A 26,638-nucleotide genomic window follows, 5' to 3' on the forward strand; every position below is an offset into this window, starting at 1 on the left:
CTGTCATACTGCGAGAAGATATGGCTTCAAAGGTGGCGCAAATATCTGGGAGTTCTTCAGTGAGCGATACCAAAAGAGTTTGCCTTCTTGCACAGCAGCTGATGCAAAGTATCTGGAAACAGATGTCTGTAAGATGTATGCTCTAACAGTGGGTATATTTGTGCCTAGCTGTTTAAAAGTGAAAAGATTTTACTTTGCTGCCTCTGCAGCTGGAACGTTCTAGACTCTCCCTTCTTTCTTGGTGCTTGGTGTATGATGTGTCTGTTGTTGTTACAGCTGCTCTCAACATAAGATCATATCCAAAATGGGATCATAAAACTGAGGAAAGGCAGATGTGACACAAATACCATCTTGAATATTGCTTTTAAGTGAAAAGTAAGCCTTCTCTGAGAGCAAGCAAGCAGATGAAAAAGAAGGGCTCCAAACATGCGAAGTCTTCTGGAAAAACTGCATCATCACAGGCAAACAGTGAGAACAGAAAAAGAAAGAGCTTTCCCTCATCTTGAGAGTATGAAGCACAGACACAGTTCTAGAACCCTTGTGGCTTTTACAATGCAACTCTGATACCAGCTGAAGGAAGTTATTCTGGGGAGAAATCCAGTCTTTGAAGAAAGCAGCAAATGTGAGCCAGTCATGAAGTGTTCTCTGCAGTAACTGGTATGAGGAACAACTCTGCAGCTCATGCTGTCTTGGTTTTTGTTATTGTTGTTGTTTGTTTGTTTGGGGGGGGTTAAAATGTAGTACATGATGGCAAATTATCTATTATCTGTTCATGCAGCTCTCAAAGATGAGGTGGGAGGACTTTGGACACAGCAGGGACACACACAGAGGTATAAGATACAGATATGAAGGGCCTACTCCTTCAAAGACCATTAATCACAAGCTGAACATGCTTATGATAAGCGGAACGTGCTTTCCAATCCAGGACATACATCTATTATGACTAAAGCTACAGGCACTATACGTTACTGGAAAAGCTACTGCTGCAGGTGAGGAGGAGACCCTGCAGGCAAGTTTGGCATGAGGCATGACAAATACATATTGTGCAGTATGCCCCAAGAGGGACAATCTGGGTGAAAGCCAACAGTGTCACAAACCTGTCCACCAAAAACCAAACCTTTGTGGCACAAGGGTCCAGTACTGCCCTCATGAATTGGGCAGGCTACGCAGGAATACAACAAGTTTCTGAACTTTTACAGGATCATGGAAGAGTGAAAGTGTCATGCAACTTGATCGATGTTTCTCTATGGAGAGACAAAACATATCACCTGGAACTGATAGTGACGTATGATATGAAAAACATGTAAAGAAGCTGGATGGGATTTTTTGGTTTGTTTTTCTAAGTTTTTATTAAGATTTAGAACAGTTGCCATTTTCTTTTAGAGTAGTATCTGACAATTTGGTCACAGACTAAGGAGATTCTTCTAGCAAGAGGACTCCTCACATCTCCTTCCTCTCTCCCCTTGCCCTTCCATCCCCCTTCCTAAATCAGTTTAATAGTGCTATGGCAAATTTTTTTTGGTATGGGTGTCTAGCCCTACCCTACTTCAGACCAGTTCAAGGGGTTTCTAAAACCGCAAACATCACTCAACAGTGTTAGTGCACTAAGGCTACATAAACTACAGGCCACAAACCATACAAGCAGTGGACTTCACATGCATGGCTTTACGACACAGCATACTGTGCTGTCCCCAGCTCCTGCCTGTTCAGCATCCTAAAGATTGATAGTGGCCTGAAATGGAATTGTAATTGGGAGTTTTTATCTGAAGCAAGCAATTTCCAGAAGTCTAAACTAACCGCCCTACAGAACAGAGCTCTTGGTTATCCAAGGGTAAAGGTAGAAGCTTTCTCATGGTAATTTAATTGTGTAACTCAATCTCTGCTCATGTAAGTTTAAAATGATAAACTTAATCGACCACTACCAATATCTTAAACTTTTCCAACAACCAAGAAGTTATTTAAATGAAAAGAAAATTAAAGCAAAAACAGGGCTACATACACCGTTCTGGAGAGAGCAATAACATTTGGCACACTCTAGAGCCCCATTTTAAATTTGACAGTCTTGACTGTAGTGGTATTATAAACAATATTATGCACACAAAGACATTAGAAACTTTACAAATATAGAAATCACAGTACACCTGTGAGGACAATACGGTTTGGCTGACTGAACAAGCAATGCATAGAGAAGCTGAGGCATAGAAGAGTTAAGCAAGTTGATCAAGTTCACAAAGCAAGTCTGTTGCAAAATAAGAACAGAACTCAATCTCACAATTTGCAGTCTGTGTCTTTCTCCTAAAATCATTATTCTTCCCCTTCAGGTTGCTATTTAGGAGTGTAGTAGCTACCTTGTTTAATTCTCTTGCCCCTGACACAGACTATAATTCTACATTAAATAATGTGCTTTTGCAAACAGGAAAGTTTTATTAACACACAGAATTGGAAATGAACAAAACCAGAGGAGCTTACCCAAATCCAGAAAACAAGCGACAGAAGAGGAAGAAGCCATAGCCCTGGACAAATGATGAAAGGAAGGCAAAGAATCCATTGACAGACATGCATATCAGGAGTGACTGTCTCCTTCCCACCTTGTCTGCCAAGCCTCCCCAGAAGAAAGCCCCCACCATCATCCCAAGGTACACTATGCTACCTGTAATACACAAAAAAAAAGATGTTTTGTGAGCTACATAACTGACCACAATTGACCACACCAAAAATAGTTGATCTTCTATTTTTACAAAACAAACAGTATAGAGATTAATTTCTCCTTTCTCAGTGAATAGAAATTATATACATAGCTTTGCAAATGTATCTAGGGAGAACAGATTTCCTACTGTGTCTTTGTCATCTGTTACCAGACAGACTGAAGCTTAATACGATTATTAAACAAGATGCCTCTAGCTAAAACAATTAAAATACAGGCAAATAAGACTGAATGAGAGAAAGAATGCCACTATTTCCTCAGTAATAAACTGCATTCACGTTAAATACTGCAAAAATGGTAACTTCCCCTGCAGAAACAAATTGTCTGAACATTTCTAGAACATAAGCAGTCCTGTAGGGGATTAATCACTGGCAGTAAGATGTGCTAAGTCTAAAGGAAGCTAGTTATGAAACAGACACTTTCCATTTGAGATCTATAGAATCAAAGATGTCCAGTTTGATTGGTTTTTTCTCCCTCCTACTACAGCGTACTGCTTTATTTAAAAAGGCACTGTCCTGTATACAGAAAAACACTGGAATGTTTTGTTTTGTTTTGTTTTTTTCAAAGAATTTTGAACAGATACAATACCGTTTAGCTACATACATTAAAGTGAGATAGGGAAAAATTATTTTGGGGTGATTTTATTTTAAATGTTAATGATTTTTTCAATGTGAAGGACTTTCCACAGAAACCTACATCGACATATTTAACACTGACCATTCACATCTTAGCATATTGTACATTATTTCCTTCCCACGGACAAACCTTCTGTGGGACATTTGGCAAAGATGCACAACACATTGAGCAGACTTTCAGAAGAGAAAGTAGTTCCCAAGCTTTGGACAGAACCAACCAGATTTGTATTTTGTTTGATACATGTATTTGTCTTTTTCCACCTACCTTTTTATTGAATTTCCCAGATTGGGTTTTATCTACCTAGCAGTTGCTACCATCTTATACATCTACTACAGAGCAGGAATTAAATATGACGTAGCTGGAAGCAGCTAAAGTACTAGCAATCCTTGTTCTGTGTCTCTTTTCGATCAGCCACAAGAAAGGACAAATTCCCCAGCAACTCTGCTGGGCTTTAATTACTGTTGTGCAAAATTCTGGCTTCCAGAAGAATCACCTCTGTCCTGCAGAAGGTAGTTGGAATGGAAAGAAAGCTGAAAGAAATACTTAAATGCCTGGACTTGGTTAACTGCATATTATCGTAGAGGTCACTCATCAGTATTTCTATGCTTGGAATTCCAGACCTTAACATCTGAAGTGTTGACATCTGCAGGGTCTCATGCCCCCTAGAATGTCCCTTTTCCCCCTCACGTTTTGTACAAGTAGTTTCCACTGCTGCTTCTTTACGAGACATATTTTTAAAACATTTGATAAAACACGCATCGTGTTAAATGTATATTAGAAAGATAGTTATATTTTGGTTAGGTGAGGATGCTGTTTTTATCAATGCCCTTTGCCATTGATTGTGACCAATACTAGCAAATCAGTCTTTTCTGCAGCTGCCTTTTTAGCCACCATCAAATAAGAACAAAGTATTTCTAGACTGACTGTCTTCTCCATGAGTCCCTCACGACAGGATGACAGATCCATCGCTGCTCATCACAGGAACATTAACTATCTCTTTACCTAAGAAAGACCAACAAGCTCCTTAAGAACAACAGTTAAATGTCTTCTCAAAACAACTTTTGTCAGTGGATATTTTCTAGCTATTACTGGGATCTTAGTCTTTCATCAAAAGATATTGGTAAGAATGTAGGTAAATCCAGAATTTGCAGAATTCCTAAGATATCTTTGTTCTCTTTCCTCTTAGTCCAGGAAGAACACAGACACTACAATACTCTTTTTGGTTTAGAGGTGTTTAGAAACCGACCTTTGTCAGATAGCTCCTTCATTCTGATCAGAAATTTTTATTCCAATAATTGAGATTTTCCTGAGAATGCACATAGAGCTTGCACATTTTCTGGTCCTAAAGAGACCAAACTGGGCGAGTGGCTTGGCATATTTGCCCAACTGCTTTAATATCTTTCCTGTGGGCAGGGTTACTGTACCACGCTGCAGGTAGACCAGTACTCACAAGCAGTTTGGAAACTCCATCCAGCAGAGCTGGTGCTTACTTGTCAATATTAGTTGAAAGAAATTAGCAAAAATAGTTCGATAGCTGCATTGCAGGCTGATTTCAAAAAGGCAAATAAAATGGCTAATTTTTACTCTTAAAGTGAAATTCTTTACATTCTTTCATACATAAACATTGTTGGGCTTTCCCAGTCAACACTCTAATATTAGAAATACTTAGAGTAGGCCAATCAAATAGTTTTGTATTTCTTTATATAGATAACTTTGAAATATTTTGTGCAAATAATCTTAATTTTACCAAGCAACTACTTTCCTTGTGATGCACAGAAATATCAAAACACTGTGAACAATGAAAGAAAAAAGTTTCCAAGTCTTCAGGTTTAGAAATATCAACCTTTCTTTTTGGTGACAAGTCCTTTGGTTATTGTACTGTGCTTTGGCCTTCCTTATACCATGTAATTCTCCTGAAAAGCATTCAAAAGATTCTGCTAAAAATAATGTTCTCCTCCTATCCATAAACTGCTATATATTAGCTTCTCTCTGAGCTGCACCGTTAGCTCATTCTTTCCCATTATATTAACTTTGAATTTTTTCCTAGTTGCCTTGCAGACCCTCCATGATCCCTCTTCCCAACCAAAGATCTGTATCCCTTCCATCCTGAACCTACTGCAGCTACCAATGATACCTGTTTCAGTGCATTTTCCTGTCTGTCTTCTTTTTCATATTTTCTGTCTCTCTTTATACAGAACATAACCCTGCCTGCAGACCATAAAGGAAGTCCCCTTCCTCTCAACTTTCAAGTCATTCCTTAAGACCTTCCCTTCCCCCGCAGCAATATTCACAATAAGCCATAAAGGTGACAAATGGCAAAGGAGAACTCTATGAACAGTTAAAATAGCTGAACAACCACCTAACAAATGAAAGAAACCAATGACATCAGATTAGCATTTTATCCTTCATCATCCTGTCCTTTCCAACCTCTGTAGCTCCTGTTTATTATGTCATGCCACTGGTCAGAATATAAATCTCGTGGCGAAAACACTATAACTTTTTGTATACCTTTCACAAATCACATATTACATTTTGCATAAATTTATATATGTAAAAATTAAATATCCTGTTGTTGGTCAGACCTTGCTCCCTTTTCTCCTTACTTTTAAACACTGGTCATCAAAACAATAATTGTATGGGTGTACATATACATATGTAGATTTTAATCTAGTGTGTCATCCTGAAGGTGGTGCTCGCTTTTTGAGCGGCTACTACTGATCACAAAACTGCCTGCTTTTCTTTTTCTTTTTGCTACAGCACATTTGTGCCTCTAAAGAAGTTATCTCACATAGCACAAGGCACAGACTGAGTTGACATCCAGCACGGTCCTAGAAACATATTTTTAAAAATTAAAATTTATTTTAAAATACAAAGACTACTAATGATATCTGTAACATAAATCTTTGATTTTCCCCACAAAGTAACATGTAATCTCAAACGCTGTCATTTGGTGGAAAGGCACCGAGAAGAGGCAAGTGGCAGCTGAAAAGAAACTCACACCATGCTAAAATGAATATTCTCTTTTGTTGTTCTTTTACCGAGTTTTAACCACCTGTATTTTCTTTCCACAGCAGAAATTCTACATACTTTAAAGATTTTCCCCATTGTACAAATGTACAAAATACATGCTTGCATCCCCTTCAGTTGAGGGGACCCGAGTCTGGAATTGGTTTACACCATGTGCACACTTTGGCTACCAGGTGGCTAGATATTTTTTTAACGGATGTGCACACAGCATCTTTCTGGTTGCTAGCAGCAGCTTAACTTTACAAAGCAGCTGACCAAGAACTTCCTCAGTATCCAAACGCTAGTTATGGGCAATTTAAGCAAGGGGATAAGAATACATGCATGATCAGTCACTGAGGTTCAGTTAAACAGTATTTTATTCCTTGTGCTGCCAAAACTTCATTATTTGCCACTGCCTGTTGCAATTCATAGCCTGGTATCTAAATGATAGCCAAACTCTGCTGAGAAATCAGTCTGTAAGTATACACTTCACTGGGAGAAAATAAAGCAATGAAAGTAAAGTCAGTAAAGTCAGACTTCCGTGCAACAGAGAGACAGCCTATGGGACTCACCGATGGTCATCTTTTGCTTTAACACATCTATTATAAAGTAGATATAAAACCAGCCTGAAGCTGTTTTTTTCCTGTTGTGTTGTTTAGGTCATTTGTCTGAGTGTGGAACGCATTTCATACAACTGGAAAAAGTACTCCCATTAAAAGAAGACTCTAAAAATAAGACTAAAATATTACTTATATTTTGGAAAACAAGATTATAAATATGGTCCTAAAACAGCTCCAAGAGGAGAAAAAGTCCTTTCATAAGAAATATACTGTACTTTAATCAGTGTTTTATTTACTTGTACTAGGATCTTCCCATATGCTATTGTTTAGAATATAACAATTCATAGTGAAGAACTTCAATGCCTGTAAGTAGCATAATGAGTAAGAATATCCAGATTTTTCTTTGTTTTAACCCTGATAAACAGCATATTCAGAGTTTAAAGATGATACTCTTTCAGAGCTATACTTAATTATAATGTGTTATTAGTTTCTTTGATCAGAAAAGACTTTGAAAGAATCGCAACTCATGCAGCAACCAACTTCAGTCAAACATAATGTCTAATTAACTATTTATAATAGGAGGTAATTAAAGCAAACACTTTTCCATTAAGACAACACATATAAGAAAACTGTAATAACTCCAGAATTGGCAGAAGAAATCAATTTTCTAAAGCCACTGACTTTGGAAGTCTAAAACCGGCTGTGTAGTCAGAATATTGGATCTTCAGTTCTTATTTGTTATATTATGCCATTCACCTCCTCAGAGGTACGAACACTCCAACATTCCACATAAAGAACTACCACAAACTAATATTCCTCTGTAACAACTATTTCTTCTTTCCTCTAATCAGTGCTTGAAGTGGTGGAACAACAAGCTCTATATTTATGGAATGGTAAATTTTTAAGGTGTAGATCTAAGTGGGTAAAGGAGTAGAACATTAATTGTTCAGCCATCTGAAAAAGTTGATGGGTACTGTTTTCCAACAAATGTGTGAGCCAGCCACCATATTAACTAAAATTAAAACTTTGTGTGAGTCTTTGCAAGTTCAAGACTTCTCAAGCCATGGATTTCCTTTATCTAAGTGATAGCTGTTTCCCACAGCAATCATTTTGTGTCTTAACTTCGGATGCTAAATGATTGCTCTTACCTAATAATATGCGACATATGCAAATCCCCAAATGCTACAGCATATCAGGCTCTTTTTCTATTACTACTCTTCAGACTAATCCACTCCTTCTGCATTCCCTTTCAGGACAGCTGCAGACAGGCTTCACTCTGCAATTTCATACTCTCTAGTGCAGATGCTTAATTACACATCTGTTTTGAAGCTTTTTGCTCTTCTGCTTGATAGATATATTTACAAACAGTCAAGTTTTACTTACTATTACATTGTTAGAATTGTTTTTAGCAATCATGGTAACAGGGTTTATCTGTTTAAATACACGAAAGGTATAAAGCTATTTTAAAATTAATGCTGAAGCTCTTCAGTCTCAGTATAGAAGTACAGTGTCTATCAGTGTCTATCACACTGCAGTGATTCTTGGACATTCGAGTGTGACTTGCAGCTGTGTAACCTGTATGCTTAGTTCTCTAATAGTAATAATTCCAATGTGACAAGTCTTTGCATGAGAGACCATTTAGCTTTTGTATATTTTTTAGCTGCTTAGTGCACAAGACATTCTGGATATCCTTCACAGTCAGTAAAAAAGGACAACTTTATCTCCATAATAACTAAAGAAAGATAAATTCACACTCATTGAGATGAAGAAAGATACTGAATCCCAGTGTGATCAGTGAAAAAAAAACCAACCTTGTCTCCTCTTCTGAAACATGCTGAGCAATATAGAAACGTTAATGTTTTCATGAAGGGGAGAAAACTAAGAAATATTGCTTCAATCCAAAACAAGTTTTAATAAATGTTTATTAATTTCTAAAAGTCTGTTTCTCTAGTATTTACATAGGAAAACAACTCAGGTAAATGGTCTGATGTAAAGGCTACCAAAAATACATAGCATATAATTCATAGCTCAAATCAATCAAATAAAACCAATACGATAAATACTCCCTCTGCTCCATCAACACAAAAAAGAAAACAAGCGCTTCCTTATACCACTTTCAAACATACCTACAAAACATCTGATGACATTCAATCTGATACAAATCCAGAAACTTCACATAAATAGAAATCAAGTGAACTGTATCTGATTCTTAGACAAAATGATCCTGTTCTCCGACAATACTGATGAACTGCAATATTTGGTAGAGGAACTCAACCATGAAAGTCAGGAAAATGGAACTGAAAGCAAAGCTGAGCAAAAGCAAGATCATACTCAGTTGACCAGTGTAGAAAGAAAAATGAAAGAGCAAGTAACTCGACAGTTCTATGTGCATACCTATTTATGATATTTAAGATAATAAGGGAAAAAACATCATCAGCAACACAAGCAACTCAAACAATACAGTTTTGTAATAGTATGACAGGCATAATTCCATGAGTGATTTAATCGAAGGAAAACTGTCATGAGGTAGCCAAGTACTGTATTTCTAAAGAGAAGCCTCACAAATACAAAACAAAGATAAAGCCTAGAAAAAGCACAAAATATTAAATGGAAGTTAAAAAGAAAAAAAACTACATTTCTTTCCATACTTTTTCCCTTTCAAAACGATCAAGCCCAAATTTTCCAGAGAACTGAACTCAAAAAAGGAAGTCGATGTAGAAGCCCACTATGGAACCTCCAAGATAGCTGGAAGACAACTGAAACTGAGTGAATGGTACTTATGGCATACTCAGAAAGCAGAAAGCATCTAATGTAAGACAAAATTTGACAACACAAAATTTTAGGTCAACAAAATTTTAGGCCAACAAATACCTACAATATATTTGTCTTGATTTAACATTGAGACTTAAGTGAAAATGGTCTCGCAGTGTGGCTACCCAAACTCATCACCCAGTATGCTCTTACAAAGGTCAAAGATGAGCCAGGAAGACAATTTTTTTTCTTGGAAGGAAAGGAGAAGTGAGAATGATTCTGTCATCTCCATGAAATAAAAAAATACCACATTTTTTTCCAGGAAAACCACTTGCATATATTTCCAAATCATGAATCTACTCCAGTGTGTTCACCCTGAGGGAAATCCCAGAGATGAAAACCCATATCTGGAAAGGTTTGACCAAACCTCTTCCAGTGCTATAACAGAAATACCATCCGCGTGAAAGTCAAAGGGTTCCAAATACCATCCACGTGACAGTCAAAGGGTTCCACAACAATCATTCGCACAAATTTCATTCAGGTATTAGTTAATTTTCTTTGTTTCCTCTGGCATGCTTGTATTAAATTTATGTACCTAATATGTCTACTTTTAATCTGTTTCCTGTATCTCAGGTGTGAGATTTACAACCTGAAGTGTTTGTGGTGTAAGGCTCAATTTAATTCCAACAGGAAAAAAATTGGCATTTTGCCTCCCTCTTTCCTCTCATTGGGCTAATGAGACGACTTCTGGTTTATGTATTAAGTGCTGAACAAGGTGATTTAGCTCTGGACCTTTACATTATCTGTTAATTTGAAAAACAAAATATTTTCTTGCTTTAAGAGTCTGTATGCTATTAACTCTCCTTACAGTTCTAGGGATGTTCACCTCATAATATATCTAAAATTTACACAAGCAGGTGTGCTGATACATTTTTTTTACTAATGAAATAATACTTTGTCTTAATAGATGAGTTTCCTGTGTACTCAGATATTATTTTAATTGAAACACTGTAATAACAAAAGGAATAACTGCTCCTGCTTTTCCTCAGATCTAAATTAGATAAATTAATAAATGCATAGAAGAAGCTCAGTCATTGCAGAGATTGTGGCAGGTAATAGATTACTCAGTAGGATGGGGAATTTTCTTCACAGCTGTATTTTCTGATAAGGCAGCAAAATAGAGAATATGGTAAACCAGTACCTTTGCAGTACATTGTCATAATCACTTCTGCTTTAAGAACGTTATTATGCCAATAACTAAGTCTTTAAAAAAAGTGCCATCTACTACCAGATGCTAGCATCATTTTTATTTATTCCATAACAGATTTCTTGGGATAAAAAATTGATCAGAGTTATTTCATTTTCTTCATTAGAATCATTTACAAACTGAATACTGGTAGTGATTATTGCAGCAAACAGCAGCACACTGCTATTTCATACTGCTATTGCTTGGCTAGCTAAATCAACAATGCATTATAGAGAAAAAGACCAAAGCACGGCTTCCTTGATACTCACAACAGAAATAATCAATTAGCATTCAAATTTAGCAACATGGGACTGTAAGAACCAGCCAATATGTGGTATTTTTCTACCCATATAAACAATATTTTTACATGATGGTTGTTACCAATATGCAATATATAGACCACAGACTTTATCAAAAACTCAGGTAATCCCAGGTGATGATGTGAAGCTGTTGACAGATTCCCTAGGTGTTATCACTGAACATACTATTTTCACATTATCTTCTCATTTGATCCAACAGTTCCCTCTGGCACTAGCGAGAAAATCCTAACAGACAAGCTTTGGATAAAACACACCTAGTTAAGCTGTCCTAATACCCCTAATTCCTGTTTTCTTCCACTGCAACTGCAGAAGTTCCTCTGGATTTTTCTACTTTCAGATTTAGACACGAAATTCAATGCAGTCTTTGCCCAGCTCTGAATTGACCCTGTCATGCTAGAAATTGCTGTGACTTTGCCATTTGAAATGCACTTCCATGGCAATCCTGAGAATCAGAATGATTATAAATGCTGCATATGATTGAACAGTGCATAGCACTGTGCAATGTGCTCGGATTAATTAAATTTCAAAGCAAAAAAATATATTTCACTAAAGATTTAAATTGCCCATGCAGTCATCTACATTAATCATCTCATTTCATATCAAAACCGTTCATTTTGGCTACATGTTTTATTGCCTGAATGTTAATTTCTTATTTGCCTAGTCTTGTTTCTGACTCAAAATAGAGCACAGTCCCTGAATGTTACTAACTTTTATTTAGTGCTGAATTAAAACAAAAAACCCGCAGTATATACACCTGCATTAATAACAGATGCATCCAAATCAGCAAATCAAAGCACGTGATACTAAGAACTAATTAATAAAACTATGCTCCTAGTGAAGGTATCTACAATATTAAAGCTAACAGTTGAATATTTCTTCAGTGTTTAATCTGCCATTAACTCTCCTTAGTGTAACTATATTCCAGTACTGTGTAAAATTCTTTCCTTGTAAATAGGAGAAATAACTTTTTTAAATTTTGCTTCATCCATAGATTGGCTGTTACCACCTTTGTTCCAATGAAATGAAAGGGTGGGAGAAGAGAAACAATGCTAAAAAAAAAAAAAACCCAACCAAAAAAAAAACCAAAAAACAAAACCAAAGACCTTCCACTGGTTTCAGAAAAAGACATTGAATTAGGCCTAACATCATTAGGAACAGGTTACCAAAAGTAATAAGGGTCTGAAACTCACACATCTCCCAAAGTGCCTGACAAAAGACCTGGTCTACCTCACCCAGCACTCAACAGCACAGGAGTGAAAAAGGAAAGTTCCGTTGCTAATGGTCCCACATCTTCTTTCTGCTTTCCCATTTAGAGTCCATGAAACAGATTAACTAATCCAATGTCAGAATGAAGAATAACAGATCAGAATAATCCTCTGTATGGTGCCAATACACCTGCAGGTGCTGGTGGTGCTAAACAGGCTTTTTGATTACGTATTTACAATAGTGCCAGGAGGCACTGTTGTAATGTCTAAATGGAAAATTGTTTAGATGACTGTATCTATCAGTTCATGATCTCTGTTTAACAAGACTTGCTAGTGGCAGCTTCAGAACAAACCTTGAAAATCGCCCTGAATTCTAGCGGATTAGGAAAATACTTGTGCTCTGTGAAAATGAGCAGGTCTGACAAATGCTAGACAAAAGCAATACGCAGCACAATAGACAGTCGTGCATCACATAGGTTATATTTATCCATACTCCCTTAACTTCATATGAGGCTCTCCACTGCTAACCAGTATACAGCAAATAATTTAAATCCAGCTAACATGACATGAAGAAATTTGCAAGCGGGCCCCATTTGCCTATCCTTGTGAATGTAGACCTTTTTTAATGCTATGGATGTAAAGCCAGTGTCACTTTACACCACTTTCTTAATTTCCCTACTTTATATTACTCTCCCAGCTTTCTACTATCCCCCCAAAAAAGTCAGATAAAAACTTCTGTCTGCCTGATAAATGGGTTTCTGTAAGTCTTTGAAGACACTGTCCATCACATGTGTATCCTGAGAAAAGCTTACTTGTTAAGAAAAGCTAGAATAACTTGACATATGTAATGTGCCATCAAAAACTCTTGGCTTTGTTTCCACTAGCTGGAACAAAGACTAGTAGATGTTGGGTAAAAAGGTCATTGGTTTAAGAGAGCCAGGGAACAACATTTGAAAGTTAGTGGTAGGGAAGAGAATAGTTTATTCTTTTGCCCATCTAGAAGTCTGAGTAGTAAGTAGAGTTGGCCTGGGTAGAGTGGGTGTAAAATCTGAGATTCTCCAAAGAAAAAAAATTATGGACAGAACTTCCCTAAGTCACCCACAGTTCTAGTCACATAATAAATCTGTGAGTAATTCCTTCCGGACTCCTGTGGCCTGTTAGTTTGTTGTAGTACAGGAAATTGCAAAACCTTACTTTTATATCATCCCCTCCTATCAAGCCTTCCCATTCTGTATAGGGCTGACAAAGTATTGAAAAATGGGTAAGAATAAATGAAAAAATAAACTGTATTATAAATGTCAGTAAATAACAGTGTCCTGGACAAATTGTTAACTATCACTATAGCTGTTGTTAAACAAGTTTTTGCATGAATAGTTTAAAAAATTTACATATGTCATATTCATGGTTCTATTCTAGCAATAACTCAGTATCATTCCTTCATTTAAGTATTTATACTTGCATAGTGCAGTGACTTTGATGCTGCATCAGCTCCGAAAGTAGTGATATTCCATATATTTGAGACAATACCAAACTGGTACTTCAAACAAGGGAATCAGGTGTATACAGTGAGAATAGATGTACCCATCACAAGGAAAGAATTACATCTGCCATAAAATGTGGTCAGAGTAGATTAAAAAATTAATTGTGTTCCATACTTTTCAACACTGACATTCCCTTAAACAAGCCAAAGGTCTGGAATAAATAACTATTTCAAACCTTATCTATCACAATATATTATTTGCTTCCAATTCTTCAAAATACTGATAGTATAAGATAAAATGACAAGTCAAACTTCAAAAGGTTCTAAAATCCTTGATTGATTAAATCCATGGAAAAAATACATAGGAAGAAATTTACTCAGCTATGACAAAGAGCCATTAAATTATGTTTGTTGCATGTCTTAATGAAGTTCATTAACACTTTCTCTGTGAAAATATTTCTTCTTCTTGCCGAGGACCTCATACATCCTCTCTTTCATTTTACAGCTCAACATTTGACTCAAGATGCAAAATTAGAGCTACAAATACACAAATAATGAAGATCAGCATTTCTATAAATGAAAGCTTGCAGATCATAACTTAACTGCGTTGCAGAATTAACTGAACAGGGACTTGGAAAAGAGTGCCACCATCATATTTAAAATGGTCAGTTTGGTTAAAAAACTCCATTTGACACATTGATTTAAGAAATGATATATCATCAGCCAGAGATCCCATGGCAGTTGAGAGAGGGAGGAAAAAGTGGAGGTGACAGCCAAATTAAATGTGTGAAATCACCATGGCCCTCAGGCTTTTCCTTCAGGAGGCATTTCCTTCTTTTGGCCACTTTTGTAAGATTATAAATTTGTGTGACATAAATGGTAAAATCACTGATCTGTGATGGGATAGGCAGAGCCAGAAAATAACCTGCAGTGCATAAAAAATCAGCCCAGTGATTTTTAACTATTTTAGACATAATCAGTCTCCCAGACAGAGATTTGAAGATAACTACAAGCACATAATTATTTAGCTTTATTTTTGTGTGCAAATAAACAGTACAGGCATATTTGCACATGGCGGTAATGTATGTTTGTAAGTGGTTAAATGTACAAGTATCTTACCCACTACGCATACAATCTTCACAAGTACATACATTATCCCGATTGCAGGCTGTATTTTTCATCATTTAAATAAAAGCAAGTTTCCCAATATCCATGCAGTCATTGAATTCAGCTGAAGCAAGCATAGCTTAAACCTTGAAGAAATGTTATGTTCTGGCAACAAATGTCTTGCTCAAAAAGTGACCTAGTATTTTACTAGCTGTACATACACTGATTGATCTCTGACATTATTCTAAGGTATACAAGTGCAGTTAGGTCCATTTAACCAAAAAAAAAAAAAAGTAAGTATTACATCACTTACAGAGCTCTCAAAAGATAAGTTGTTTAAAATAGCATTTGTCTGTGCTGAAAGTGCATATAAACACCAAGGCTCTCAGCAATGAACTGCAATGCAGTCATTTCATGTTGGTTTGTATTGAGTGAGTTACTCAGGTTAAAACTCCATGACTGAAACTGCGTATTGAATCAGGGAAATATTATATTTAACCCCAGGTTAAATGGTGAAACTCTTAAGAGCAAAGGGGGAACATGTACGTTAACAGTGTCCAATAGCTTGTATTCCTCAGTAAAGCTGCATGCAGGAAATCTGTGTAAGAGGAAAAATATTTGACATGGTGGTATTGTTCCCCTGTTAGCACTGGCTTCAATAAGGTGGTTTGGGAACAACGTCATCCTCAGAAAAAGAGGGCAGCTGTGACCCACCTTAAATACTGGCTTATAATGGGAGCCTGCAACAGCGCAGAGGACTGAATACACTGCATTTCATTAATTGTTCAAATATGTGCACCCAGTTCCTGTCTTGTGACAAGCCCATGATATTCCATGTGATACAGATTTAGTCCAGTTCATAACAGAAAAAAATTACATTGCATACTCTCTCCACTGTTCCTCTTTTCCCCTCAGAAAAGAAAAACAAACTAACCACCCTCTCCACCAATCCACATAATGTTGCTGCTTAGAATGGATAAGGATGTGTCTCGTAATTTTTCTCCCTCAAATAATTGTGTTTGGAAGGCAAGCAGAAAAAACACTGCAGGAGGAGTGCTTTAATAAGGTCATGGTAAGGGAACTGGACTGTACCAAAGGTGAACAGCATGCATGATGGCATTTGTATTTCTGGCATCTCCTCCTGAAGAAACAAGACATTAATCCTACCGGCCAGTTTTCACCTTGCTCTGGAATATTTAGCGCACATTTCAATGACTGCAGCTCTATTTCTAAATCTTTCTATCGCTGCTAAAGATTTATTACTACTATTAACTGTAAGTACAATGGATTCTCACTGTTACATCAATGAGATTCCTCACACTCAAAGCTCTGCTTTGGTTTCATTAAGTATCCTTAACCTAGATGCATTTCTTGTGAATACAGTAATTCTCAGACCCATATATAAGTACCTAACATTTTGACATCTGTGCTCTCTTCAATAAAAATTATACCACAGCCAAGAATGCACATTAAAAAATTAGTATTGAATATCTTGAGTACTGAATATCAGTAACTGAGTATCTATCCCCTGAAGTCTAAAATAATTTAAAAAAAAAAACTTCAACATGCTTTCCATAATAAAAATACAGATCTTCCCTGGAACTCTACAGGAGCACATCTACTAGCTGCACATAACAGTAAAATACAGAGTAGCAGAGCCTGGTTTTCCTTTATTTTACGTCACTTGTGGTCTCTTATGTCATCACACATCTGGTACCATGTTAACAGCTGGAATATAACAAGACACTCACTCACTTTCTCCTACTGTATTCTATGCAGGAACACACAATAAATCTCACCTGTATCTAACGACCTATAATAGTATTTAACAGTAAAAGAGAACAGTCCTGTACATAGATGCTTACTTACAGCAGCAGGAAGGAGTTTTACTCATTGCTGTGTAAGGACAGTTTTGTGACAATCTATTAAAGTTCAGACCTTCTAATAAGTAAAGATGTGTCAAATATATGGTTAACTGTTCCTGTCTCCTGCATGGTAGTATATGGAGCAAGCATGCTGTCAAAACTAAGTATCATTGGAATTGAATAGATAAGAGACAATCATAATGCCTGAAGTAGATTTTGTTTTGAAATAAAGTCTTAAATGTCTGAATTTTAAGAAGAAAAGGAAAACAGAAAATCAGCTGCTCAGTATTATACTTCCCTAGTTTTCAGTCATTGAATTCTGGACTTGGCCCTGAAGATAGAATTTCAGTTAACAAATGTAACATCAGCTAACATAAATGAGACTGGTTAAAAACAGCATTAATGAATTCACAAATAGGAGTAATCTTAATAGATCATTAAGATCAATATATTGAGTTTTCATGGCCTTTTTTTGAGCTTTAAGCAAACTTTTATTTACAATTGGCAAAAAGAAAAACCTTGTGATAAAATTTTTACTTAACCATCAATTAGCAAAGACAAAATCTTTAGCTTCCATATTAAATCATAGTCCTCAAAAGAGATTAACAATCCCAAGAAAGCTCCTCCTCCCCTGCAAATCACAACATCTCTAGGTATCTGGCCTACACAGAGAATTTATAGCTCCTTAATAGGTGGGAAAACAAAGGAATATCACAAGCACTGAATGTCCAAGAAAACTCAACATAAAAATTTGCTTAAGATAATTTTAGTTTGAACATCCACAACAAGAGAAATCTCTCTAAAAGGGAATTTTGTTGCTTCAGCAAGTTACATGAAGGAAACCTGTCCAAGCATGAAAATGGGAAACCACAGTCTGAGAATAACAATTTAATTCCAGATTTGTCCATATATTTATGTCTCTAAGGACGTGTGCAAGGTATTTAGTGATGTAGTGAGGTGCCTAAGCACGTTGGAGAATCCCTCTAGACATGTAGATGCTTGAATATTTACAAAATGGTCCTCTCAGACTCAGGTCCTGCAGTCTTTTATACCCTGACATTTTGTCGCATGCTCCCAGATTTCTGCCAGATCCAGAGAAAATCCATACAGGCTCAGGAGGAGAACAAATAACTCGAGCTATATGATCTTGCCCAAACGAATTTAGACTGTAGTCTGTGTTTAAGCCAGCAAGTCTGCGTACAAGCCCTGAATTCAGAACATTCTTTCCTTTAAAGGTTTAGTCAAGTGTAACAACTGCAATATCTCTTTTAGTTATAGGAAGCTGGAAGTGTTGTACATTTACAGACAGTTATTTTTTGATTTATGGAATCAGAAAAACTTGAGTTGGGAGGAACCCTTGGAGACATCTAGTCTGAACTCCTGCTAAAAGCAGGGTTACCTTCAGAGCTAGAGCACATTGCTCTGGGCCTTCTTCAGTCAACTTTTGAAAACCTATGAAAGATTCCACAGCTTCTCTATGCAATTTCTTCCAGTGGTTGACCACCTCACTGTGAACTTTCTTCTTTATACCAGAGGTTCCCTGGTTGCAACTTCCAACATCCTGTGCTCTTCTGAGAAAAATTTGATTCCACCTTCTCTATAGCCCTCCTCAATTACGTCACCAAATAGTACAGACAGATCCACTCTTAGACCTCTTTTCTTCAAGCTAAACAAGCCCAGTTCCTTTTGCTTCTTTTTGTATGCCATGTATTCCAGCCCTCTAACCACCTTGCTGGTCCTTTACTGGATTTGCCCTAATTTGTTAATCTCTTCTTTCAGGTGGCTCCACAACAGGACAGAGAACTCCACATGGGGCCTCACTAGCATCGAGAAAGGAAAATAATGACTTCCCTCTACTTATTGGCCACTCTTGCCAATGCAGCCCAGAATGCAGTTAGCCTTCATTGCTGCAATGCATTGCTGACCCATGTTCAACTTGTTTCCTACTAGGAGCCCTAGATCCTCTTCTGCAGAGCTGTTTTCTACCTAGCAGGTCAGTACCTAGCCTGTACCAGTGATTTGGGTCATTCTGTCCCAGGTGAAGTACTTGTATTTGTCATTGATAAATTTCATGGAAGGTATTTGTTGTTGAATAGAATGTTGTTGCAAAAGATCAGTGCAAAAACAATAAAATTAAGCAGAAGAGATCTGGCAAGCTAGTACTTTTTTAAACTGGGGAGGGAGGCGGGGGGGGGGGGGATTCAGTATTCATCATCTGGTATTCTTAGCAGAGTTTATAAGCACTTCACACCAAACTATAGAGCCTCTGGGGACCACTTTGTCACATGTAAGAGGAAGGACCATAAACAGGGAAGGTTATGGAGCAGATCATCTTGAGTGCCATCACATGGAACCTACAGGACAACCAGGGGATCAGGTCCAGTCATGGGCTTATGAAAGGCAGGTCCTGCTTGACTAACTTGTTCTCCTTCTATGACAAGATGTCCTGCTTAGTGGACAATGGAAAGGCTGTGGATGTTGTCTACCTAGACTTTAGAAAAGCCTTTGACACTGTTTCCCACAGCATTCTCCTGGAGAAACTGGCTGCTCATGCCTTGGAAGGGTGCACACTTTTCTGGGTAAAGAACTGGCTGGATGGCCAGGCCAGAAGAGTGGTGGTGAATGGAGTTTACTCCAGTTGGCAGCCGGTCACAAGTAGTGTCCCCCAAGGCTCAATATTGGGGCCAGTTCTGTTGAATATCTTTATCAATGATTTGGATGAGGGGATTGAGTGCACCCTCCATAAGTTTGCAGACGACACCAAGTTGGGTGGGAATGTTGATCTGCTGGAGGGTAGAAAGGGTCTACAGCAGTACAGACTGGATCAATGGGCTGGGGCCAATTGTATGAGGTTCAACAAGGCTACGTGCCAGGTCCTGCATTTGGATCACAACAACTCCCTGCAACGCTACAGGATTGGCGAAGAGTGGCTGGATATCTGCCCAGTGGAAAAGGACTTGGGGGTGTTGGTCAATAGCTAGCTGAACATGAACCAGCAGTGTGCCCAGGTGGCCAAAAAGGCCAATAGCATCCCGGCTTCTATCAGAAATAGTGTGGCCAGCAGGACTAGGGAAGTGATCATCCCTTTGTACTCGGCACTGGTGAGGCCACACCTCGAAGACAGCGTTCAGTTTTGGGCCCCTCACTACAAGAAAGACATTGAGGTGCTGGAGCGTGTGCAAAGAGGAGCAATGAAGCTGGTGAAGAGTCTGGAGAACAAATCTTATGAGGAGCACCTGAGGGAACTGGGGTTGTTTAGCCTGGAGAAAAGGAGGCTGAGGGGAGACCTTATCGCTCTCTGCAACTACTTGAAAGGAGGTTGTAGAGAGGTGGGGGTCGGTCTCTTCTCTCAGGTAACAAGTGATAGGACAAAAGGGTATGGCCTGAAGTTGCACCAGGACAGATTTAGATTGGACATTAGGAAAAATTTCTTCACCAAAAATTGACAACTGAAAGGGTTGTCAAGTATTGGAACAGGCTGCCCAGGGAAGTGGTTGAGTCACCATCCCTGGAGGTATTTAAAAGACGTGCAGATGTGGCGCTTAGGGACATGGTTTAGTGGTGAACTGGCAGTGCTAGGTTAACAGTTGGATTTGATGATCTTAAAGGTCTTTTCCAACCTAAATGATTCTATGATTCTATTCCTTGATTCTGTGACTGTCTGGATTAGAATTATGCTCGGTTTTGTTTAGTAGGTTTTAAGACAGAGTTGATGTAGGAAGCATTACATTAAACCAGCTAATATGCAAGTTGGCAATCAGAGCAGAATTGGTAGACACATGCCTGTTGTCCCAGTCTGAAAACTACTTCAGCCCAAAAGACCTAGTAAACGCCTCTGATACTCTTCTTCCTACAAATATTATACAAAATGTGATAATGATATTCTGATAATAGAGAAAACTATTACATCAAGGCATTGTTTGACACTAAACATGGCGTTTCAGAAAGTTCTTTGATTTCCAAAGCAAGCTATTTGTTGCTATTCATATTCACAATACCTGTATTATCAGCCCAGCGATTTACCATGACACTTGAGTGTTTTAGACGGAAGAAACTGTCTGTATGGCTAATCAACTAAGAATATCTTTTACATATAAAGATTATTTCTGGTTTTGTTACTGTACGATCTATGAGCCCTTATCAAGGACTTGGATAACACATTGCTTAACACAATGGTAAGTAACACAGGACAAAAAAAGGCTATACATGCTCAAGAGATCATTCAGTCTAAACTTCATACACAGGGTGATATATGGATTCAAAACAGACCAGGGACACTGTCAGGAAGCAATAAGGAACCATTGGCCTCTGGAAAGGATGGCAGTCAGAGCATATGAGTGGCTAACCAGTTGTCAGGTTTTGTTGGCACGAACCAAAAAAAAAGGTTTAAAGAAGATAATCACTTAATCCTGAGACCTTTATATGATTTTTTTTTTCTGGTGCTGAGGTGATAAAGTACAAAAAAGGGATGAAGGTTTCTGTCTGAAAAGTGTGCCAACTGAGTTTACGAAGACTGGGCCAGTCAAACAGCAGTCACCCTATATCCACTGCTAGCAATGGTGACAACACTGCATCCGTCAAGAGGCTTGAACGTGAAAGTTAGCACTTACAGGTCCCATGGGGGAACCAGTGAGGAGATGGTCAGCAGTGGCATGGCATCCTGAACAGATATAGCTGGGAAAGGCTAGCTTTGCCTAGCTTAGGGTAAAGAATATTTCATTATTTCAGATGCAGAGATGCTGAGGAAAGAAAAGACCATAATTTAAATTTTATAGAAAAAAAAAAATCTATGAAATTTAAGAACAATCTGCATGAGAAGACATAGAAACAAAGTTATGTAGAAAAGTACACCCAAATCAGAGCCCAGAGAATTAACTTAAATCAGTCCAGTTCTGAGCTGAATGTAAAACCAAAGGGATAAGATGCACGCAGGAAAAAAGTTAAAACAACGTCTTCAGGCCTCAGCCTACAACCTGTCTCATGAAGGTACAGTCCTGCCTCATTGGTGCCAGAACCCAAGAGGTCAACGTGGATCCACATAGGTGCAGGAGTTCACAAGTACAGCCAAGTTATAGAGCAGGGTGAGGAGGCCTTTCCCTTGTGCTTAGTGACACATCAATATAATTTTGGAAGAGTTTAAGCAAGTCAGCTTCCCTATTTTTAATAAATCAATTGCTTGGAGATGAAAAAATATATTATTTTATTATTTAACTCAAAGGCATCGAGAAACCAGTTCATGATTTTGATCAGTGCTTTCATCACGTAACTTTATGGGCTCTGAAACGCTGCTGCTGATTAATCAAAAGTGACCTCAAGCTCATACAAGGGTCAATAGGGAGGGAATTTGGGAAATTTTCCTGTGCAAGTAAATAAAAAAAAAGCAACAGGGAGGCTCTATGAATATTGTCACATGCTTTTAATTAGCTTATGTTCCCTAGTAAGTTATCATGGCATGACGTATGAGAAATCAGTTTTTACGACTCAGTCAATGAGTGTTTTTTCAATGAAAAATTAACATGTTCTTAGTGTGCTTCTTAACATCATAGAAAATTGCCTGGAAAATAAATATTGTATATGTCTACCAATTCCACCTCATAACTTCTAGCAGTGGTCCCATGACTTTAGCATTCTAACAACATTAAAGCCCTCTGGATTACGGAATTATAATAATGAAAACAAATTATGCCTGTCTGGAAGACCCCAGTTAGGATGTAATTATGATGTGAAATCACAACAGCAAAGTAATAAAAATGCATGGCTGTGAGGGCCTAGTTATCATCATATAAAAATGCTTTCACTAAGCATTCACTGCCTGATGAGTATTTTGTATCACTGGAATTATGGTTATGCTGTCTGCAAAGGCTGTATATCTGCACTGGTTCTAAGCAATATGTTCATCAGTGTACTGATGGATTGCAGTCTACGATATATTTCTATTAGCAATGGACAAGTAATATCATTTATGTGAAATTATTGATAAAACCACCACGTGTTGCCATGCCTTCGATGCACACTTGGAAAGAAACTGCTTTATCTCTGTTCTTTCCTGCTTTTGTATGTTATGTTAATCTTTTGTATGTTAATCTTTTAGCGTAGAATTATTTGTTCATTAATACCACAACGCATAGGCTAGTGTTATAGTATTACAAAAGGAAGATACAGGGATATCCATTACAACCTCTGTATTTTAGGCATGAGAATACATTGCTTGTACACCTAAGCCTTCCAGAGCTGTTTCCTTAATTTTATCAGCAAGCGCCTTTTACATATACACACACACATATATACACCTGTGAGGTATTTAACAGCTTCTGTACTGAATTTTAATTAAACATTGACAGAGTCATTCCAATGTATCTCAAGACCGCATCGTAAGTCTAGTGACACGGAAGTACTCAACCCTCTTTTTGACGTGTGTCACCCCCTAATATGTGGCTGTAAATCCTCATGGCCACCTGCCACTGCAGGGACCATACTCCCCACTCCCAATTCCAGACACCTCCATAATGCTTACGGCAACTGTTTAAATTAAACACTATTTTTAGAAAAGATAACGTATTTGCCCCCAAATTTCAATTCTATATAGCAGGTGTAACAAAGAAAAAGCATTACAGCCATGTTCTCCACACTCATAACTTGACAATCAGAGAAGTCAGGAGTACTAAAGTGTTCAGAATGTCTTAATTATTAAAAGATCCATTTCCCAGTTTAACAGTTAATGTAAATGGAAGGAACTGCACATGAGGATCGGTAAGCTACTGCATGAGCTACATCATGAAGCTCCCTCTTAATGTTGCATAACCTTGTTCTTTTCTTTAACCCCATACAAACTAATTGCAGAGAGATTTGGTGTCTACACTTATACTGTTGTCATCGTGGAGAACAAAGACAACTTTGACCATTCAATGTGTTGGGAGGGTGTGTGTGTTAAAACACAAAAGGTTATCAGTAATTAAAAATTGGGGTTGAGATCCACTGTTTTCATTCCAGCAATAGAGAGGATTTATAAAAATTGATTAGTAGAGTTTAAAGATGTCCTCAACTGCCAAGTACTGGGTAACAAAATCACATTAAAAGCAAGTTGGGCATACACTGCTTTTATAAAACGTATTCTGTGTTATTATCTGCACTGACACAGTAACGTTTATCTAGAGATACCTTTTGGGGTTGTTTTTGTTTCTCTTCTTCCTCTCCACTTTTTTAATTACTTCTAGAGCTCCAAAATGGCTATAAATAGACATGTTTATGCACCTTCTTTCTGTAAGAAGTAGATCTGAAAACTCACAAGTCCAAGCATGACAAATACGATGTTTGTAAATTTGTGTAAACAAGCAGTACCAAACAGATTATATGCATGCAGCCTCTTTAACAATAAAAACTTAGATAATTTAATTTCTTTTATTAGAAATTTAATCAATGCACTGTAGAAACAGGCAGAGTAGTTAAATTTCTAACAACAAAGGACCAAATGGCAAGGGATGCCTCAAAGGACCCAGCCATCTGAGAACTCAGCTCCTGTTTCCACTCATGGTCCTCTGACACTGAGGGAGGCTTACAGATGTAAATGAGGGTGAATACAGTCCACTTTACTGAAACCTATAGAGCCAAACTGCTAGTATCAATATGTCAGGAATCCAACCTGTCATGGGCTTAATGGTCTACCAAGAAAGCTTCTATGTTATTTAAATAGCACAAATAGCCTTCTGCTATTTAGAATTCTGAATCTAATTTTAATGCAGTTGGTATATTAGGGTCCTTCTAATTGATAGTGAGCAAAGGAATAAAATCAGGAAACTGAGCTAAGTTAAAATGAGACTGTTGCAACAGAATCATGCACTGTAAAGATGCAGGGAACAGTACATCTGCTAGAAGACAAAGGTTCCTAAATATTTTATAAGAAGCCTTCCTTTTCTGTAATAGCCTGGGTCCTCCAGGCCCAAGCCGCTTATCTACACACATATATTCCATTTTCTGCCACGTCTCAAGCCCCCATGCTCCTTCCTTCCTTGGGGAACCATTTCTACACCCTTTCTCCATGGCCTTGCCCCATGAGAGTCTTGCTCTATCTGCTGTGCACGGGCATGCCCAGGGAGGGCACGCACGGACCTGCTTGCAGCGCTACTGCTCTCACCGAGGCACACAAGGCTGGCTCAGCCTGCCTATTTGCTGCACCACGGGAGGGAAGAGGCAAAAGGATGAGACACAGCCCATCCCCATCAACTGAGCAGACACAAAAAGCATACCCCAGGCTCATCTTCAGCCATTTGTCCTGCTGCCTCTGTCTCCCCGACTCAAAATAAACATTATACTTTTTGGGTGGCTAGAGAACAGTCATTGGGATAAAAGGAGTAACAGACGAAAGGAGGGAAAAGGCTAGACAGCATTTCCTGTGGATTTCCTGCATTTCCCAGATTGCATTCCACCTCACCCTTGGGAAGGCTCCCATGCAGTATGACAACGTTGCTGGACAATTGTATCATCTACTCTTTATTACGCCTGTATAAATCCAGCAGAGCCCCAATATTCTGACTGTGGTTGTTTTTTTTTTTAAATTAGTTCATCTGGGTGTCCACTCTTGTATACGAGAACAAAATGTATCCTTCTCAAGTTTTACTGTGCAGTCTTCCACTTCAGCTATTTCTTTATGCTTACTGACTGAAAAGAAAACAATTATCTAAAAAATAAAATTATAATCTTCATTAAATCCGTATTAGCTGTTAATGCGCTTTGTGGCTTGCTTATTTATATTCAATACAAACATATTTTTATATAAGCTTTGGTGTTGACAAATACATATTTAGGTGTACTGTAAGCAACACTTGTAATAGCACAAAAACAGAGCAAAGACTTTACTCACCAAGCCATCCTGATCCAGAATTGGGTATACACATATCTGTTTCAGCACTGGGCAACACAAATCCAACTACAAAAACTTCAACCCCGTCAGCCATTAGGGCCATTCCCAACACAAAGAAGAGGGCCCACTGGAAACGACCATGGCCGCATTCTTGTATTATCAGTTCGTACTGCTGTGCTAGCTCTTCTTCATCAGCTTTTCTCTCCGTTTCCAGTTCATGACGATCCTTATATTCATCACGCATAGGCTGACCTAAGGCCACCATGCCATCCTTGCCCTGCCCCATGTTGGGGATTCCCTGATACTCCCCTTCATAAATTTCATCATCTTCGTCATGCCCTTCAGTTGCTTCACTTGATCCTTCATCATCATTAGCTTCTACACCATAATTTCCTCCTTGGACATAGTAATCATCGTCATCTTCCTCATCCTGGAATCGGTTGTAGGACCTCTGTGTGTAGCCATCCTGAGCTTTGTCAACAGCTTTATTCACTTTTTTCACCGCTTGTCTCTTCACCTCTTTGGCAATATCTTTTGCCCCTTTCACTAATGAAGTCCTATCTTTGTATGTTTCCTCCATCTTGTATCAAAGAAGGATTGCCGTTATGCTGCAGAGGGACCTGCTGAATACCGCTTAGAATATCTATTGCGTGTTGGACATCAGTAGAAAAAGCCCAGGTACATGTGAAGCTGTAATATTCAACCTGCAAAACATGAGAGAAAAAAGTTTATACTTTGCTCCTTTTTAGTTGCTTCTTCACACTGATATCGTACCATACCAATCTTCATTTAAGGACTGGACACCACAGTTCAGGGCTTCAAATATACAAACCTGGATTTTCTTCAGAGATGAAAATATCCCAGGTTATGAGGAAAATACTCTGAAGAGAAACTTAATATT

At 38.0% G+C, this 26,638-nt stretch overlaps 1 protein-coding gene across 2 annotated transcripts in view; it reads right to left on the reverse strand.

The window, feature by feature from the left end:
- SV2C (synaptic vesicle glycoprotein 2C) overlaps positions 1 to 26,436 on the reverse strand; it is an 82,595-nt gene extending 56,159 nt beyond the window's left edge. For both annotated transcript variants that reach the window (XM_075526855.1, XM_075526854.1), the window contains exons 1-2: positions 25,738 to 26,436; positions 2,470 to 2,650 (exon numbers count right to left, since the gene is read on the reverse strand). In XM_075526855.1, coding sequence (XP_075382970.1) covers positions 2,470 to 2,650; positions 25,738 to 26,317 — 761 coding nt within the window. In that variant the 5' untranslated portion in view covers positions 26,318 to 26,436. The remainder of the gene's footprint in view (positions 1 to 2,469; positions 2,651 to 25,737) is intronic.
- Positions 26,437 to 26,638: the final 202 nt, after the last annotated feature.

The sequence above is a fragment of the Mycteria americana genome, chromosome Z, assembly GCF_035582795.1.
Source record: "Mycteria americana isolate JAX WOST 10 ecotype Jacksonville Zoo and Gardens chromosome Z, USCA_MyAme_1.0, whole genome shotgun sequence".
NCBI lineage: Eukaryota > Metazoa > Chordata > Aves > Ciconiiformes > Ciconiidae > Mycteria > Mycteria americana.